Source organism: Panthera onca, chromosome B1 (genome assembly GCF_046562875.1).
Source record: "Panthera onca isolate mPanOnc1 chromosome B1, mPanOnc1 haplotype 2, whole genome shotgun sequence".
Lineage (NCBI taxonomy): Eukaryota > Metazoa > Chordata > Mammalia > Carnivora > Felidae > Panthera > Panthera onca.
In genome coordinates this window covers 20,256,465-20,274,550 of record NC_138342.1, presented here as the reverse complement: position 1 = coordinate 20,274,550, position 18,086 = coordinate 20,256,465, and the positions used below count along the sequence as shown (strand labels likewise).

Genomic DNA, 18,086 nt, shown 5'->3' with positions numbered 1-18,086 from the left:
GGCTGACAAATGGTAGGATGCCCTGGGAACATGTAGTAGGAACAGTGGTGAGTTGGTACATACTAAACAACTAATTCCTGGGCAGGAGCACGGAGGTCAGGGCCTGATGTGTAGCAGTTGTTGATTTCCATGGTGATTTCCACTCTACCATGGCCAATTCCAAACTCCCATCATGATGCCCCTAAACAGGGAGTTAGAAAGAGATGTGCGGTGGTACACCATTATGTTGTGTTTCCACCACACGGATATAATAGAGGTAAATAATCTCAGAAGCGCACTTTAAACAATAAAATGTAGTAAAAATAAGTAGGAAGTGATAAAGTTTGTGTATTCATCACTTTTGCTTTTAATATAATTTAAAGTGGCTGTATTGAAAAACCAGCTCACAAAATTACCGCACATTTAACAATCAGCTTTTGCAAGCGAGTATGAACCAATTCAAGTGGACTCGAGCGATGTCAGGAATTACTGTAGGCTCACCTAAGAAGAATGCAAGGAAGTTGAAAGCAGGGATCCTATCTTTTCATTCCTATATATCCCATACCTAGCCCTGGGTTGTTTAATGGTCAAAGCAATTCATTAAATCAACATGAAAATTTTTGTAGTCCCTACTATATATTCTGGGCACTGTTCTAGGCGCTTGGGGAGGTATGGCAGCGAAAACCAAGTCCCTAGACTTTAGGAAGTTTATATCCATGGGTATGTGGGCGTGGGTGTGGGGTATACAAAAAAAAAAAAAAAAAGTAAAATCAGTTGGTGGGTGACAAGTATTGGGGCTTTCTGTAGTGCAAAGGACAGAAGGAACGGGACACGGTTATTTCGTAGCGGGCTGTCAAGGCAATAATAGGAAATGTTGGGACGTGCAAAAAGGATGAAAGGTTCTGCAATATGAGAAACACTGTGTAAGGCTGAAGCACAGACTGCGCAACTCTCACCATTCAACGGAGTTGGAACACATAAGATCCGAAAGTTTTTCTGCAGAGAAGTTCACATAGCTTCCCTGTACTTTCCTCGGCCCCTCTGCACAAAGGCAAACTCTTCCTTTAAGCCCTTCTCAGGAGCCCGCCACACGCGCAGACGTCTGCGCATGCTCAAGTCCACGCTTGCTAGTGCCCCATCTATGCGGATTGCGCATGTGCGAAAGCGAGACGCGCTTTTTGTCCCAAGGCCTTGCCGTACCGTCCAGGCGGCGAGTTGCGTCCCGGTTCAGTAGTGGGTGCAGGGTGTGTCGAGTGTTCTCTTGCTGCGGTCGCCACCGCCGAAATGAACCGCGAGAGCTTCGCGGCGGGCGAGCGGCTGGTGTCGCCGGCTTACGTGCGGCAGGGTTGTGAGGCCCGCCGCTCGCATGAGCACCTCGTACGGCTGCTTCTGGAGAAGGTACCGAGCTGTCGGGTCCCTCTCCAGCCGCAGCGCCCCCCCCCCCCGCCCCCCCAGCCTCCGGTTCCGCCCAGCGCCCCGGTCGTGCTGCGTCCTGCCCACCCGCTTCTCTTTGCTGGTTGAGACCTGTCCGCGGCAGTCTGTCGCAGCTTGGCAAGCATTGTGCTGACTTGCTGCGCTCAGCTCCTTCTCAGCCTCACCAAAGTCAGCAAAACCCAGAGAGTGTTGTGAAGGGAGCGTGCGGGAGTCGGGATTTTGAGTCTGGTTGTTTTCTAACTTCGGGATGTGGAAGTCCCAGTTGCTACTGTTTTGTTGGCGAAAAGGGTAAGGTTGGCATCTTCCGTCTTCCACTACTCCCAAGGACTCACGGAACACTTTGTTTCTAAACCACGACATACTAACTCGAGCCAAGAGCTGCCCCCGAACTTCACAGGTCTCGTTCCTACCAGTATGCCGAATTTTAATTTCACTGACGTTTGACAATCCCTAGTTTCAGCAGCCTGGTTGGAACAGTCCTCGTTGAGGATAAGGTTTATTGGTTTTCAGTTACTTTAACTCATTGAAACATCAAACCTGAGTAGATCTCATCGTATTCATTTATTATCACTTCTGGCAATCTGTAGAGAATTGTAATGCAGTGTAACGAATGTTTTGCCTATTCGAGGTTTCTGCATAGTGCGGAATTTATGTCTGAAGTTTAGAAAGCAAGGAGTATGGCAAAATACACATTACAAAGTTTAAAAAATGTATTGAAGTAAGGTCCTGGGGGATGGTTTTCTTCAATATACTTGTTTTGTTTTGTTTTGTTTAAAGGGCAAGTGTCCAGAGGATGGTTGGGATGAAAGTACACTTGAACTCTTTTTGCATGAACTTGCGATCATGGACAGCAACAACTTCCTGGGTAATTGTGGTGTTGGTGAAAGAGAAGGGAGAGTGGCATCTGCATTAGTTGCTCGGCGTCATTACAGGTATATTTTTAAAGTAGAAGACATTCCCCCCCCTTTTTTTTGTTAAAAACAATGGTGGTAATAGTAACATTAAATTATACAATGTCCATTGGTAACCTACTTCTCCCCTATTCAAATGGACATAGAAACTAGATGCAACAGGGAGATGGAAACAATTTGAGTATGTGTTTTTCAGGACAGTAGGATGACAGTGGTGGCTATTCTGTCAGGTTCTGGGTGGTGAACAATACTGCCTATACGTTCTGTTAATAACGTTTAATGTAATAAGCCTGTTTGGTTGTAAGAGTTTAAATATGTTAAGGTTGTTTATAGTTTGCTGGGTTTTTGGTTTTTTTTTTTTAATTTCTTTAATGTTTATTTTTGAGAGAGAGAGAGAGACCATGAGCAGGGGAGGGGCAGAGAAAGAGGGAGACACAAAATCTGAAGCAGACTCCAAGTTCTGAGCTGTCAGCAAGAGCCCAACACAGGGCTTGATCTCATGGACCGTGAGGTCATGACCTGAGCTGAAGTTGGCTGCCCAACCGACTGAGCCATCCAGGTGCCCCAGTTTGCTGTTTCTTTTCTAACATTGCAAGTTTGTTTTTGTTTTTTTTTAAGAGAATGATATGTAGGTAGAACTTTAAAATGTTGTTCATCTGTATCTAAAATGAGTTATTTTATAAATACCTTGCTTTGTTGCAGTAGATGCAGGAAAGATACATTAAATTTGATTTTAGATTATTAAGTCACCTTTTTCTTTTGCAATATTTTAGAGAGCTTTTTATCAATTCTGTTAACCATTTAATTGGTAGTATTTCCAAATATGATCATTTCTCTGTTCTTCAAAGTTTCCATGAAATATAGGTAAACTAGTAAACACTCCTGTCTTGAAATTTGCAGTGATGAAACTCTTCTGCAGATAGTAGAATTTTATTTCAATCAAAACCATTGCAGTCGGAACTAATAATAATAATGAATCTATAACTTGGATGAAAAATTCATGGTTAACATGGGCTGATAACATGATTTATAATATTTGTAAAAAAATGCTTTCTACATTAGGTTTCAGGGATAATGAAGTATAACACTAGTGTTCTGTGATAATCCCAGTGTGAAGGATTTCTGATCTAACTATAAAGTACAAACAGACTTTTGATTCTGAAGAATATTCAAAGGTATCTCTCACATGTATGACATCATCTAATATACAATGAGTAGATTTGCACACTATTTTAAGGAGTATACACAGTTGACCCTTGACCAATATAGGTTTGAAATGTGCAGGTCCACTCACATGTGGATTTTTTTTTTTTTTTGATGAATATAGTACAGTACTTGTAAATGCATTTGCTGTTCCTTATGATATTCTTAATAACATGATCTTTTCTCTAATTTACCTTATTGTTGGAAAACAGTATATAATACACATACAGGATATGTGTCAATTGGTAGGGCTTCCAGTCAACAGTAGGCTATTAGTAATTAAGTTTTGGGGGAATCAAAGTTATTTGTGAATTTTTGACTGTGTGGGCCACCCCCCAAACTCCTGCCTTCAGGGGTCAACTGTAGTATTTTTAAAATTAAGGTGATATTTGAAATAGCAGCTCATGCCCATGGGAACTTAGTCCACTGCTCTGGTTAAGGAAATGGAAAGAAAGAAGAGAATCTGATGTTACATATATTCTGGTTTTCTATTGCTGCCAACATATACCTCGAAACTTAGTGGCTGAAAACAATCATTTATTATTATCTCTCAAAGTTCTGGGGGTTAACTGGGCTCAGCAGGATGATTATTGCTTTCTGTCTCTCATACAGTTGTAGTCAGATGTTGGCTGAGCATTTAGTCATTAGGTTCAACTGGACAGTTTATCTAAGTTGACTCACTTAGATGGCTGAGAGATCAGATGGCCTCTCCAGGTGGCATGGGCCTCTCCAGGTGGCATGGGCCTCTCCCAGCATGGCCGCTGGATTATGAGAGGGAACGCCCACAAAAGCAAGCCCTTCAAGAGGTCAGGTGAAGCTTTAAGGCTTCTTTGACCTAGATCAGAAATTCCAGACCATCACTTCTTGCTAGATTCTTCCTGGCCGAGCAGTTCACTAAGGCCAGTGCAGATTCAATGCAGAGGAATTTGATTCTCTCTCTTGGTGTTGACAATAGTGTGTAGCGTAGGGAGAAAAGGAATTGATGGTGGCCATCTTGGGAGACTAGCTACCACAGTATAAATGATGAATTTGTTTCAACTTAACTAGGGTATTTTTACATTGTTAATAGTGTATGAAAAATATCTACAATAGTCAAGTGTTGCCTGTTGTTTTGATTATTGTGTCTATATACTTATACAGTGGATTACTTAGAACACTGAATATTTTTGTCCAGTTGTTGGCCCATTTTTTGCTTAGGTTCATTCATGGAATTGGACGATCGGGTGATATTTCTGCTGTGCAACCAAAAGCTGCAGGTTCTAGCCTTTTGAACAAAGTTACCAATTCTTTGGTCCTGGACATCATAAAGTTGGCTGGTATGTACTATGTTAATCATAATACTTTTGGCTGACCAGACATACACCCTTTTGCCTAATATCTTTTATTAATGCCTCTTTCCAAATAGGTTATAAATGGCTTTTGAAAAGATACATATATATATATATTTTAAAACCCTTTAGAAAAAGATGGAAAATCAGAACCATAAGCCAGGAGGATGAATTTGGCAGTGAGCCTCCTGAGACCAAGGACAGAAGAAGCACTAAGTCTATAACTCTTACTATTTAATTGAAGAAGTATATCATTTCTTCAAGAAGGGTGCTGGTTTTTCAGTGGAATAACTAATTTCTCTTTTACTTCTTATTTTTAGGTGTCCATACAGTGACCAACTGCTTTGTAGTTCCTATGGCAACTGGTATGAGTCTAACCTTGTGTTTCTTAACATTACGACACAGAAGACCAAAGGCAAAATATATTATATGGCCGAGAATAGACCAGAAGTCCTGCTTTAAATCCATGATCACTGCAGGTAAAGGAAGAGGAGTGGCATACATAATGCAGAAGATTCAGACTGTTTATATAGAGATAGATGAGTGAGAAAGAAACTAAGCGTGTTCCTATTCCTTCCTTTTATTGTCATAAAATACACATAACAAGATTTACCATTTTAATCATTTTTAAAGGTATAGTTCTCTGACATTAAATACATTCACATTGTTGTGCAACCATTGCGTAACACCAGCTCCAGAACTTTTTCATCCTCTTAAACTGAGTCTCTACCCATTAAACAATAACTGCTCCCTCCACACTACCCCCAGTTCCTAACAATCACCTTTCTACTTTCTGTCTCTATGAATCTGACTACTCTGGGTCCTTCATGTAAGTGGAATCAGAGTATTCGTCCTTTTGAGACTGGCTTATTTCACACAGCATAGTATCTTTTTTTTTTTTTTTTTTTAAACTAAATTTTTTTTTTTTAACGTTTTATTTATTTTTGAGACAGAGAGAGACAGAGCATGAACGGGGGAGGGGCAGAGAGAGAGGGAGACACAGAATCAGAAGCAGGCTCCAGGCTCTGAGCCATCAGCCCAGATCCCGACACAGGGCTTGAACTCACAGACTGCGAGATCGTGACCTGAGCCGAAGTCGGATGCCCAACCGACTGAGCCACCCAGGCACCCCTAGCATAGTATCTTTAAAGTTCATCCATGTTGTAGCACGTATCAGAATTTCTTTCCTTTTTTAAGGCTAATATTCCACTGTGTATATATACATATATATATATGCATAGATATACGTATATATATTTCACATTTCGTTTGTTCATTCATTCATTCATTCATTGATGGACACTTGGGTTGCTTTCACTTTTTGGCTCTTGTGAATAATGCTGCTATGAATATGGGTGCTTAAGTACCTGTTCGAGTCTCTGCTTTGAATTCTTTGGGGTGTATACTCAGAAGTGGAATTGCTGTATCATATGTCCCCATTTTAAAGAATATGATTACCCGTCTCACAAGATTGTTTTGAGTATTAAATAGGATGGCATATGAAATGCCCAACAGCAATCCTTGGAGCATAGACCGTGCTTCAGGAATGGTTGTTGCATATACATAAGTGGAATACACATAAATTATTAGCATGAATCAAAGTGTAAGGATACAGGGGTACCTGGGTGGCTCAGTTGGTTGAATGTGTGACTCTTGATTTTGGCTCAGGTCATGATCTCATGGTTCAGTTCATGGGATTGAGCGTCAGACTCCACACAGCCTGCTTGGGATTCTCTCTCCCCCTTACTCTCTGCCCCTTCCCTGCTTGCACTCACGTGCACACATGCACACACTTTCTTTCTGTCTCTAAGTCAAGAAAGAAAGAAAGAAAAAGTGTAAGGATATAGACATTATTAAGTATAAATGAGGCAGAAACTCTACTTTGGTATTTTAGTATTTGGCTTGATTAATTCAAGTCGAAATTGAGAATTTGAGGTTAATTTTGAATGGCCTCAGTGTGTTGTATGAAATGAACTGTATTAGGCTATAATTAAACTGTGTAAGTAATCCTAAAGAAACTCATGTAAAGGGATTCATAGTAAGGACATATAGCAGAAACTGATAGACTTTTAAAAAATAAACCGATTTATTTTAAGTGGCGTAAAGTTGTTAAGTCTGTTTATTTATATCATGTTAACCAAAGAACTAATAACCAAACTTCTGGGAAAGATTGCCATGTTGAAAAACTGGAAACTTTTCCAAAAGATGTTAGGATTTGTACTACAATTTATAGTTTATCCTTTCTTAGGATAGCCTAATTCTTAGTAAATAAGATAGTTGTATCCTCAAAAAAAATTTTCATTTTAAAAAGTTTTAAAAGCAAAAATAAGATCGTGTCTAGAGAATTTGAGAAATAATAGAAAATCAGCTGTAATTAGGAAGCTACTTATTTAAGTAAAGTTTTGTGTGTTTGTTTTGATAGCTGTGAAAATACAGGTATAAAACCTGGACATCTCTGCACCAACATAATTGAATTGATTTTATGGTGGCCAGGTTTTTATATTTCTGTAGATAGAATGCAGACAACTTGATATGGATTTTAGAACACAAAACTACTTGCTCATAACTGTGCTTTAATTTGTTGTGTGGTCTTGTGAAAGCCACTCAATTTTCCTAAACTTCAACACCCTTATCTTTGACACGAGTGAGATCAGCTAAATGGTTTCTAAATCTCTTACAGCTCCTAAATCCATGAATCTAGTCTGCTGTGGATTTGCTATTTGGGAAGACTCAAGATGTAACTGCATAATAACTTTATGTGTAAAATTTCCCAAGTTTAGTTTCTATCCAGTTTGTAAGATTTAAGCACTTAGATTTTACTTTTACCCTAAGTACTTACTAATATTACAAAATAATTTAGTTATCTAAATACTTTACATGTTGGGATGAGCACTGGGTGTTGTATGGAAACCAATTTGACAATAAATTTCATATGAAAAAAATAAATGCTTCATACATTATTTAGTGTATATGTTGCACGTACAACTCTTAATGTTCATGGATCTCTAAATATTCACCATACAAAATTACATAGTTATTATTTGGGTAGACCTTTGAGCATATGCTAGTTAAGTGTACTAATTCAATTGACAATTGGGAAAGTTTTTGTATGTAAGTTATAGAAGACCCTTGTAAACTATGAGATGGGTCAGTGATCATTAGGCTACTAAAATGCATTACTTTTTCCTTAGTAAAATACTAAGTTGATTGTGATTTGTTTTGGTACTTGAATTGTATTAGTTTTTTGTTCATTCCTGACATAAGGTGAACTTAGAATGAAATGTTGCCAGAGAATGAGTAGATTTACTTTTCTGTGGTCTGAAATTGTATGTACTGTGATCCTTTTATCAATGACTCTGTAATTACTTTTATAGGTGTCTATTTGACATTTGTTTTCCTTCCCAGAAATAGGCATATCTTTCTAGGCATATCTGAGTGTTAAATAGTTTTGTGGTCCTAATTGTGGTCTAGGGGTCCTTCACATTATTTTGACCTGCCTTTGACTCATACCAGTATTGAGCCAGGTCTTTATCACTAGGGGAGGGTTCACTGACCAAATCAAATATTTAGAGTTCTTATGCAGAATGGCACTGTTTCCTAGAGTTCCAGGATTTTTCTTACTTTCGTTTACCTAACACTTTGATCTCGGATTGGCTTGGTTAGGTTTTGAACCTGTGGTGATAGAGAACGTGTTAGAAGGTGACGAGCTGCGCACAGACCTGGAAGCAGTGGAGGCTAAAGTCCGGGAACTTGGGCCTGATCACATTCTGTGCGTTCATTCTACTACCTCCTGTTTTGCTCCAAGGGTGCCTGATAGGTAAATAATTTGTAAATACTGTCCTGTAGATGTTGATTGGTCTTTTAAGTGAAATGCAGACCTACTAATTGTCAAACATGCTTAAGTAACACGTGGCAGTAAATAGGTGAATGGACCGGTGGAGAAACGACAGTGGTTTGGGAAAATGAAAATTTGGGTAGAGAAGTTGGGAAAACAACTAGTAGCAAGTGGACCTGAGCAGACAAAAAACATCTCTGTTTTCTTGTTTGTTCCTGTTTCTAATCTCTGTGTATCTTTTCCTCATTGTTTTGTAGAAGTTTCTAAGCATAATGTTGGATTTACTTGTTTTCATTGCTATCTCCATTTCTTTGATCTTACAGTAAGTTTTCCTATGTAAGAACTATCAGTATTAACAGATTTTTAAATAGAAAATTTTAGGATTATTTATTGCCTTTTGAATTCTTTTAATTGGAAGATTAACTCACATGTACACTCAAGTGTTCACAGTGGATGTCTTTGCATTTTGAGAAAAATGCATACATTTAAGAAAAGCAAGGACACTTAGGTCACTCTGTTGTTAAGCATCTGGCTTCCGCTCAGGTCATGATCTCACAGTGTGTGATTTCGAGTCCCACATCCCCACATCGGCTGAGCTGGAGCCTCGCTTCAGGAGAGCATTGCTGCTCTCTTTCTCTCTTCTCTCCCCCTCCCTCCCCCTCTCCCCCTTGCTCACTTGCACCTTTCTTCTCTCAAGAGAAAAGGGAAGAAAAGAATAAAGAAAAGCAGAAAGGGAAAAAGCAAATGTTTACTCTTTAAAGGGTGTCCACAAATGTTTATTCTGGAAATGTAATAGGCCTGAGTATAGTAATACAGATTCCTAGTTTTGACAGCAGCTGTTTCATTTGAACATTTTGAACTGATGTGCTAATAATTGGTGAAAACTATATTGACTTGGACTATTTTTTTTAGGTTGAGTTGTATATACTTTAGTTTTAATTCATGGAATCACATACTTCAGCAGTAATGAATGTATGTTAATTTTTATCATTTTACTATTATTATTACTATTTATTATTATAGGCATGTTTTAAGAGACAATTTTAAGAGCATGCTTTTGAAAATTTACCTTGTTATGTTACTCTGTGGATTCTATTTTAAGATTATGTTACATATGCTTTTGTTGTTTATTCATTACTTACCAATCAGATTTTAAATTTGTATTGAAATATTAAATAAACATCTCTATTGTTCTTCATTGATGATATTGCTATCTAGAAGAATTTTAACGTGATAGAAATAAATCCCATTTCTAAAAACAGCACATGGATATTTGTGATAGATTTTTTTAATGTTTATTTTTGAGAGAGAGAGAGACAGAGTGCGAGCGGGGGAGGGCAGAGAGAGAGAGAGGGAGACACAGAATCCAAAGCAGGCTCCAGGCTCTGAGCTGTTAGCACAGAGCCCAATGCGGGGCTTGAACTCACGAACTGTGAGATCATGCCCTGAGCCGAAGTCAGATGCTGAACCAACTGAGCCACCTAGGGGCCCCTATGTTAGATTATTTATGCTTGAGGATAGTTTTGTTTCATTTTGACTTTTTTTTGATGTTTACAGTATGCTTGGTGTAGGGTTAAGTATTTTACATGTATTATCTCTTTTGGAAACAAATCACGAAAGTTTTTTATCAGTGAGCAAAATTCTCATGTGCCATTATTTTTAGTTGTGTTATAGAATGACTGTTTCTGGTATGGGTGAACTTTAGGAAAATGGTAATACACAGTTGTAGTAATATGTTTGAACTTCTGATTTTATTAAATTTAAAATATGATTTTATTTCATTGCATTAAGCTTAATTCCTTTATAGTCTTAATTTGAATAGATGTATATATACGTTGTCTTTATTAATTCATTTGACAGAGTATTGTGGGGCAAAATCAGTCAAAGGAAATGTAATAAAAAAGGATATCATTTTTTTCTATTTGACAAGCTGATCTTCAGTTGGCTGCTAAGTTAGAATACAATTTGATTCACATGTAAGATTTTTTGTCTCTCCTTGCCTTTCATTAAATACCTTTATACACGCTCTAAACATGAGCAGACTTCCTCAATTCTGAGTATTTAAAACTACTCACAAGTGATTCTTTTTTCTTTTTAAAATAGTACTTTATGTTGTTATAGTATCTTACGGTCAAGGAAGTTTGTTATTAAGGAATGCTTTCATTAGAACACAAACACATAAAAGTGCATTTTGTGAAGAAAATACTTGGGTATATCCCAGAAGGTCTAGTTTGTTAAAAACGACGTCTGATTAATTTAAGTAGTAGAAAGGTTCCTGTGTCAATTTGTGAGCTTTATGAAAATGAATGATAAAATGACTCTTTAATTCATAATACTTTAAGGAAGTAGATTGAAAACTTCGGACAAATGAACAGAATAATGTCAGTCCTATCTGTACTTTAAAAACATATTAACGCGTATCTACTAAAAAAGAAAACGTATTTGGCAAAAGTAAGTAATAAAACTATGTAATAGATATTTGAAATACATCCGTGTGGGAAAGAACTTTTACTGAATAAAAGTGCTTTGCTTCTAGATTCTTTATATTGTAAAAAGAACATTTTTTAAAAATTTAACTTTATTAAATCATAGGATTTAGTCTTAGCTTCACAGCACGTGAAGACATTTCTATTAAGAGATCACCTCCGTCACAAGTAGTAGTTAGTTTCTCAGAGGAACATCATTTATTACATTCTAATTGAAATTTATTACCTTACTTTACATAGAGTTAGACTCTCAAATTGTTTTAATATAAGGAGTGTCAAATGAAAAAGTAAGAGTGAATTTAAAACTGGCAGCTATTTAAAAGATTCTTTAGTTTCCAAGTTGTTGGAAAATGTTATTTTGGTACTGAAACGTTTTAATGTTCTGTATTTTTTAATACATTAAAGTCTACTTGAAAATGTATTTTTTACTTTATGAGATGTTAAATGTGAGATTTCTTAAGATTTCAAGATATGCTAATTATTTTGCAGATATTAGCTTTAGTATAATAAGCAACCAAAAGCATTTAAAAATGAGCATACCACCTTGTAAGGGGTCATTATAATCTGCTTCTTGCTTTATATATATATATATAGGAAATTTTAAAGCGATTTAAAAGCTACCATCTATGTAAGTTTTTATAAATACCCGTTTCTCATTTATTGGTAACATTATTTTAAAAGCTTTTTTAGATTTATCCTAAAGTGCCTGCTGCTGAATTTTATGCTAAAATTCTGATATAGAAATTTCAATTTTCCCATTTTTTTCCTAGTGTACATTAAGAATAACTATTAAATTAGAAAAGTTTTCACACTGTAATTTATAAAAGCACAGTAAAAATATGTCTTTCTGTTGAATATTTATGTCTGTAGATTAGAAGAACTGGCTGTGATTTGTGCTGATTACGGCATTCCGCATGTAGTCAACAATGCGTACGGGGTGCAGTCTTCCAAATGTATGCACCTCATCCAGCAGGTAAGAGAGTTTAGAAAGATGCGTCAAGAAACAATGATTTTAACGTATTACAGGATTGTTACTTTGTTTTTCTTACAACTTAACGTAGTAAAATCAACTCTGTAGCATCTTCAACTCATGGCGGGTTAGAAATTAGCATTTTATAGCCACACAGTAAAAATCATTCTTCTTTAATGGTAATCGGACTACTAGCTTTGGTCAAGACCAACACAGAAATACTTCAGTAGCTTATTTTTTGTGACTTTCTGAGAACATTTCATTACCAGTATTCTCATTTTTCTAATCTACTGGATTATTGTCTTTTTTAAGCTATATTGATGATTGATTCCATATTTAACATTTAAGGAACCACTGTACCTCATTATCCTAGGCTGGAAATGGCCTCACTTATAAACATTTTAGTGTATAGCTATGGAATTGGCAGGGTTTAAAACACGTGACGATTTTGTTTTTACAAGCATCAACTAGATCCTGGTCATCTGTTTTAGATTCATGTTTTGAAAATGTGTCTGGGCATCCCATCCCGCTCGGAATAAGAATCTCGCCATGACCTGCAAGGCTTTGTGTCTTCAGGCCTCTGCACCTTCTCCAGTTTCATTTACTTGTGCTCTCCCTCCCATCCGCTGTCTCTGGGCCTAATTGCCTTTTTTTCTGTGCCTCCCGTGTGCCACATGTGTGTGCACTGCCCTGTTTTTACTCTTGCTCCTTCCTCTCACTGGATTCCTCTTCCAGAGAGTTACTTGGTGTCTTACCTCTCTTGAAGTCAGTGAGACTCTCTTAGACTCTCTGTCTAAAATAACAGGGTCCTGTGTCTTGCCTGCATTTTCTGTCTCCTTTTTTGTGTTTTTTACCAGAAACATTGATTTTAAGGTACACATTTTTCCACATTATAACATCCCTGAAATTGGGGTGTCTTAGAATCAGTGGTGTCTGATTAACATTGTAATGTTAATTGGTAATGTTTTTTCTGACCTAGTAGTGTGGAAAATTTGGATGCTTCTTAAAATTGATGACCTCTTGCTCTGTTTTTCATAGCGCTTCTCACCATTTGATAAGATATTTATTTTTTTATTGTCTAGTTATTGGTAGTAACCAGAATTAAGGTTCTGTTAGGGAAGAGACTTTGTGACTTTGTTTTGTTCGCTGTTATGTCTTCAGTATTTAAGACGGTCTCTGGTACATAGTTGATACTCAATAACTGGTTACTGAAAAAATTGGATGAGTAAATGAAGTATTATATCTACTACAACGATTATTTATACTGTATGAGGATGTGGATAGGCGTTATCCATGTATGGTGTTAAGTTACATAATTTGTACGCATAATGTTGTGAATCACATACTCAGTTTTGGCACATGTGGTTTGTGTTACGTGGGCAAGACTTAACTCACAGATTATCTGTGACCTTCTCCAGTGTGGTGGTGAATGCTTCTTAGCCAAGTAGATCCTATCTGGAAAAAAAAATTTTCTTGGAGCATGCTGGTATCATCTCTCATATAAATGTGGTTTGTATGATGGTATTAGCTGATCTGCTTAATTTTTTTTAAATTTTTAATGTTTATTTATTTTTGAGAGATACAGTCCGAGTGCAAGGGGGGTGGGGGTAGGGCAGAGAGAGGGAGACACAGAATCCAAAGCAGGCTCCAGGCTCTGAGCTGTTAGCACACAGCCTGATATGGGGCTTGAACTCACAAACCGTGAGATCGTGACCTGAGCCAAAGTCGGATGCCACTGACTGAGCCACCCAGGCGCCCCTGCTTAATTTTTTTACTCAAAGGTTGTACCAGTTAGGATGCAATTGGCTGCAAGTAAAAGACACCCAACTCAAATTAGCCTAACCAGTGAGGAAATCCGTAAGTTTACATAACGCAAGAAGTCCAGAGCTGGAGTGGGTGGTAGGCATGTTATGTCAAGGAAGACCATGCACCATTTCTTCCATATCTTTTTGCATTATTCCTGAACTTTTAAAGAACGTTTTCATCACAATTCTAGGCTAGATTATCTCCAATGTGAATGGTAGCGGAGAAAAGCTGTATAATTCTCTACACTGGAAATCTTGAAAAACATTTTATTTCAGTGATTTGTTTTTATGTCTCCTCTCCCTTTCCCCTTTTCCTCTTTAAGTTTTATCAGCCTCAATTCTTTTGAAAGTTAAGCACGTCAGCATTACTAAAAGTTCAGAAGACTGAGGAAGGAGTAGAATATCACTCATAAACCTGTACACTAACAAATACCCTTAATAGTTTGTGTCCACTTTCTTCTCATTTTTATATGTATATTCCTTTTTTACAATAGTGACAGTCGTTGTGTACATTTAGCGTTAACTTTTTTAAACTTAGTGCAAAAAATATTTAATTTTCATAGATTACATTTCCGTATTCTCCACATGCCTGTGAAATCTTCATAAAGATCATTTCAGTGATTCCAAAACATTCACTCAGATATTATATATTTAACCCAGAAGTGCTTAGTGTTGTGGTGCCCATGGTATAATTTTGAATACTGGAAAATTTGGCGGCATAACTGGAGAGATTAAGACATAGACAGTGCGTTCCAGGATGTGATGTAGAAGGTGCCCGTGGAAGTGTGCTTCATGAATGCCTGCCTTTGTCGTCCCCTCTCTTCCTTGGTGAGGTGAAAATCTTAACCAGAAAATAACACTTTAAGATGGGTGGGTGAGTGGTTTTTAAACACAGCTGTTGTATTGTCGCAGATACTGTATTACCTTCTAAAATTAGCAGTTCTTAAAAAAAAAAAAAACAACAGTACTCAAACATTTGAATTTTCCCAAATTGGCCCTCACAAAGAGAGGTGTTGGTACTGTGGCTTTAAACTAAATAAATATTTGGGTCTTTTTGAGTGCCACTGCTGTTTCATGATGTTCTAGAAAATTAAAGTTAGCTTTCATTCATCTCAATAGTTCTTAGTGATATATGTACCATTTACTGAGTACCCACCATGCGTCAGGCATCCTCCTGGACTTTTAAAGTTTATTAGCTCAATCCTAACGACTTAAGGTGTACTTGTTATTTCTGTTCTATAAATGAAGAAGCAAACTTAGAAGGATTAAGTGACTTGCCCAAGGTCCAGTAGCTACAAAATGGCCCATGTAGTTCAGTGAGGCTTCAAAGCCCCATGTTTTCCTTTAAAAAAACAGCATGCTGAAACTGTAAACACTTCCTTGAGAAGACAGCAGTGTAGTAATCAAACCGTCAGTGAAGAAAGAGCTATAGCTACAGCGTGTCAGCTTATTTATTTATTTTTATTTTAAAGACCCTGCCCCAGGGTGACTTAATCCTCAGCACAGAAAGCATTCTGGTATGCACGTGTCATTGAAGTCAGCTCTGAACAACCTGTGCTTCTGTTTCTATGCTAAACTGACTCATTTAGAAGACTGATGGAATATGGATAGTAGGACGGATTAATGGAGAAGGATGTGGTAGAGTCACAAAAATACATAGGATTAATCTTTTTAGAGTCAGAATGGATTGTAAGGCTCCCGAAGTGTGGGAAGCAGTGGCTTCGCTTATTAAGAATTTGAGAAAAGGGGCGCCTGGGTGGCTCAGTCGGTTGAGCGTCCGACTTCGGCTCAGGTCACGATCTTGTGGTCTGTGAGTTCGAGCCCTGCGTCGGGCTCTGGGCTGATGGCTCAGAGTCTGGAGCCTGCTTCCGATTCTGTGTCTCCCTCTCTCTCTGCCCCTCCCCTGTTCATGCTCTGTCTCTCTCTGTCTCAAAAATAAATAAATGTTAAAAAAAAAATTAAAAAAAAAAAGAATTTGAGAAACACCTTGGATCCTCTGTCTCCTTCTCTCTCTGCCCTTTTGCCCTGCTTTCAAAAATAAGTAAACATTAAAAAACAAAAGAACTTAGGAAAAGTAGGTATTATACTACTTATTCACAGACCTAATTCTCAGTTCATTCAACACACCATTACAGGGTTTCCCTCTGTGTGCCAGGCATCAGGTTAGGCACTGGGGATACAGGGGCGAATACAACAAAATCCTTATCTTCACGGAGCAGAAGCAGACAGTAAACAATAAGTACGACGGGCCTTGATAAATGCTCTGGATCGGGAAGGGGGTATCAGATTAGATGGAGCGATCCAGAAAGTTCTCCCCAGGAAGTAACGTGAGCAGAGCCCCGAGTGATGGGAAGGAGTAGGCCACGCAGCTCTTTAGAGTCCAGACAGGAGATAACAGCAAGGGCCAGGACTCTGAGGCAGGAGTGTGCTTGGGGTATGCAAAGAACAAGGAGGCCAGTATGGCTGGACCAGGGCAAATGAGGGCGGCAGTGGTAGTAAAGGGAAGTGAGGTGTGTTAGCATTTGGGATTTTATCCTTGGTATGGTCGTCAGCCATGGGAGGGTTTTGAGCAGGGGAGTGACGTGTGATTTACGTTTTTTGACCATCGTTGTGGCTACTGTGTGAGTAATAGACTGTAGGGAGGCAAGAGTGGAGGGCTGCTGCAGAGCTCACATGAAATAAGTTGGTGGCTCAGGCCAGGATGGTAGCCATTAAGGTGTTCAGAAATGGTTAGATTCACATGTATTTTGAGAGTGGCTCTTACAGGCTGTACTGATGAATCAGATGTGAGGTGTGAGGAAATGAGAACTCAGAGCCCAAGGCTTCAGCTTGGGCAGTTGGAAGAGTGGAAATGCCATGGGAATAAGAGTTTATTTTATAAACCTGGGCTCTTCCTCCAGATTACCTAGGTTTTAGTCCCTGTTGTATCTTTGATTACCTTGGTGACTTCTAGTGAGGTGCTTTAACTGCCTGGATTTGAATCCCAGCTGTGCTGTTAATATTAAGTACACTCCTGACCTTGGGCAGGTCGCTTTAGTTTTATTGTCCCTTAATTTTCTCATCTGTAAAATAGCAATTATAGTAGCATCTACCTCATATGGTTATTACAAGGGTTAAGGATGTGAAGTGCTTAGAACAGTACCTGACGCACAGTAGGTTCTCGATAAATACTGGCAGAAATTATTATGTGAACAAGTATCTGTTTTATTTGCTATCGTTGTCCCTAGAACCTTGGACAATGTTTGGCAGCTGATAGTGCCCAGATATTTCTTTTGTGAATAAACAAGGAAATGAATGAGCTGGTAATTGACAACCCTTTCCTTCATAGAACATGCTTGTATGATTCCCGTTTTATTTAAAAACCCTTTCAGCCTTCTGGTATTTTTTTCCTCCTCATTGATATCCTCTGACTTCAGTGAGTGGGTCTAGCTTGCTTTTTTATCTTTTTTGCTAAGCAGTTTATCAAACCATACTTGATGGATATTAACTAAACTTACTATGGTAATCACTTCATAATGTATGCATATATCAAATCATCGTGTCGTACACCTCAAACTTCTACATACTGTGTCAATTATATCTCACTAAAGCTGGCATTTTTTCACTTAAAAATTTGAAAAAAAACCATACTTCACTTCCACATTTTTTTGCAAAGTTTCATCTTTTAAAAATATTTAGATATACACTGAATATTTAGATATGTGTTCTGTTTCTTTGATAAAACCATCTGTTTTTCGGGAGCCTGTTTGTCTTCTTGCCATGGAGTGTGGTAGTGCCTTTTATGCTCTCTGGGTTTTAGCGGTGAGGGGATTCTAGCAAAGTCCAATGCAGTGATGGTTCTCTTACACTCCTGTACCTGATTTAGGCTCACGTTTCTCTCAGGAAGCCTTGGACAGTACTGAAGTGTTAATAAAAGACAACTCTTAACTGTTCCTCTTTATTTTTACCTTCTACTACTTTGTGTGCTGTTCAGTTATTCTATTAGTCTTTGTATGCTTCTCTCTGTTTTCCTGTGATACAGTGAGATTTTCTTTGATCATAGTTTATGAGGAAATTAGAAGAGTAGTAGGGAAAGGTTGAGATTGAAACAATCGTGCAGTAGCTTCCGAAGTAGTCTGCTTCCCTTTCCTGCTTT

At 38.0% G+C, this 18,086-nt stretch overlaps 1 protein-coding gene across 1 annotated transcript in view; it reads left to right on the top strand.

Moving 5' to 3' along the window:
* The first annotated feature begins 1,168 nt into the window (after nt 1-1,168).
* Nucleotides 1,169-18,086, top strand: part of SEPSECS (Sep (O-phosphoserine) tRNA:Sec (selenocysteine) tRNA synthase) — a 37,122-nt gene continuing 20,204 nt past the window's right edge. The window contains exons 1-6 of the mRNA XM_060655319.3: nt 1,169-1,377; nt 2,191-2,345; nt 4,725-4,843; nt 5,176-5,334; nt 8,519-8,672; nt 12,047-12,149. Of these exons, the coding sequence (XP_060511302.1) occupies nt 1,264-1,377; nt 2,191-2,345; nt 4,725-4,843; nt 5,176-5,334; nt 8,519-8,672; nt 12,047-12,149 (804 nt within the window). The 5' untranslated portion in view covers nt 1,169-1,263. The remainder of the gene's footprint in view (nt 1,378-2,190; nt 2,346-4,724; nt 4,844-5,175; nt 5,335-8,518; nt 8,673-12,046; nt 12,150-18,086) is intronic.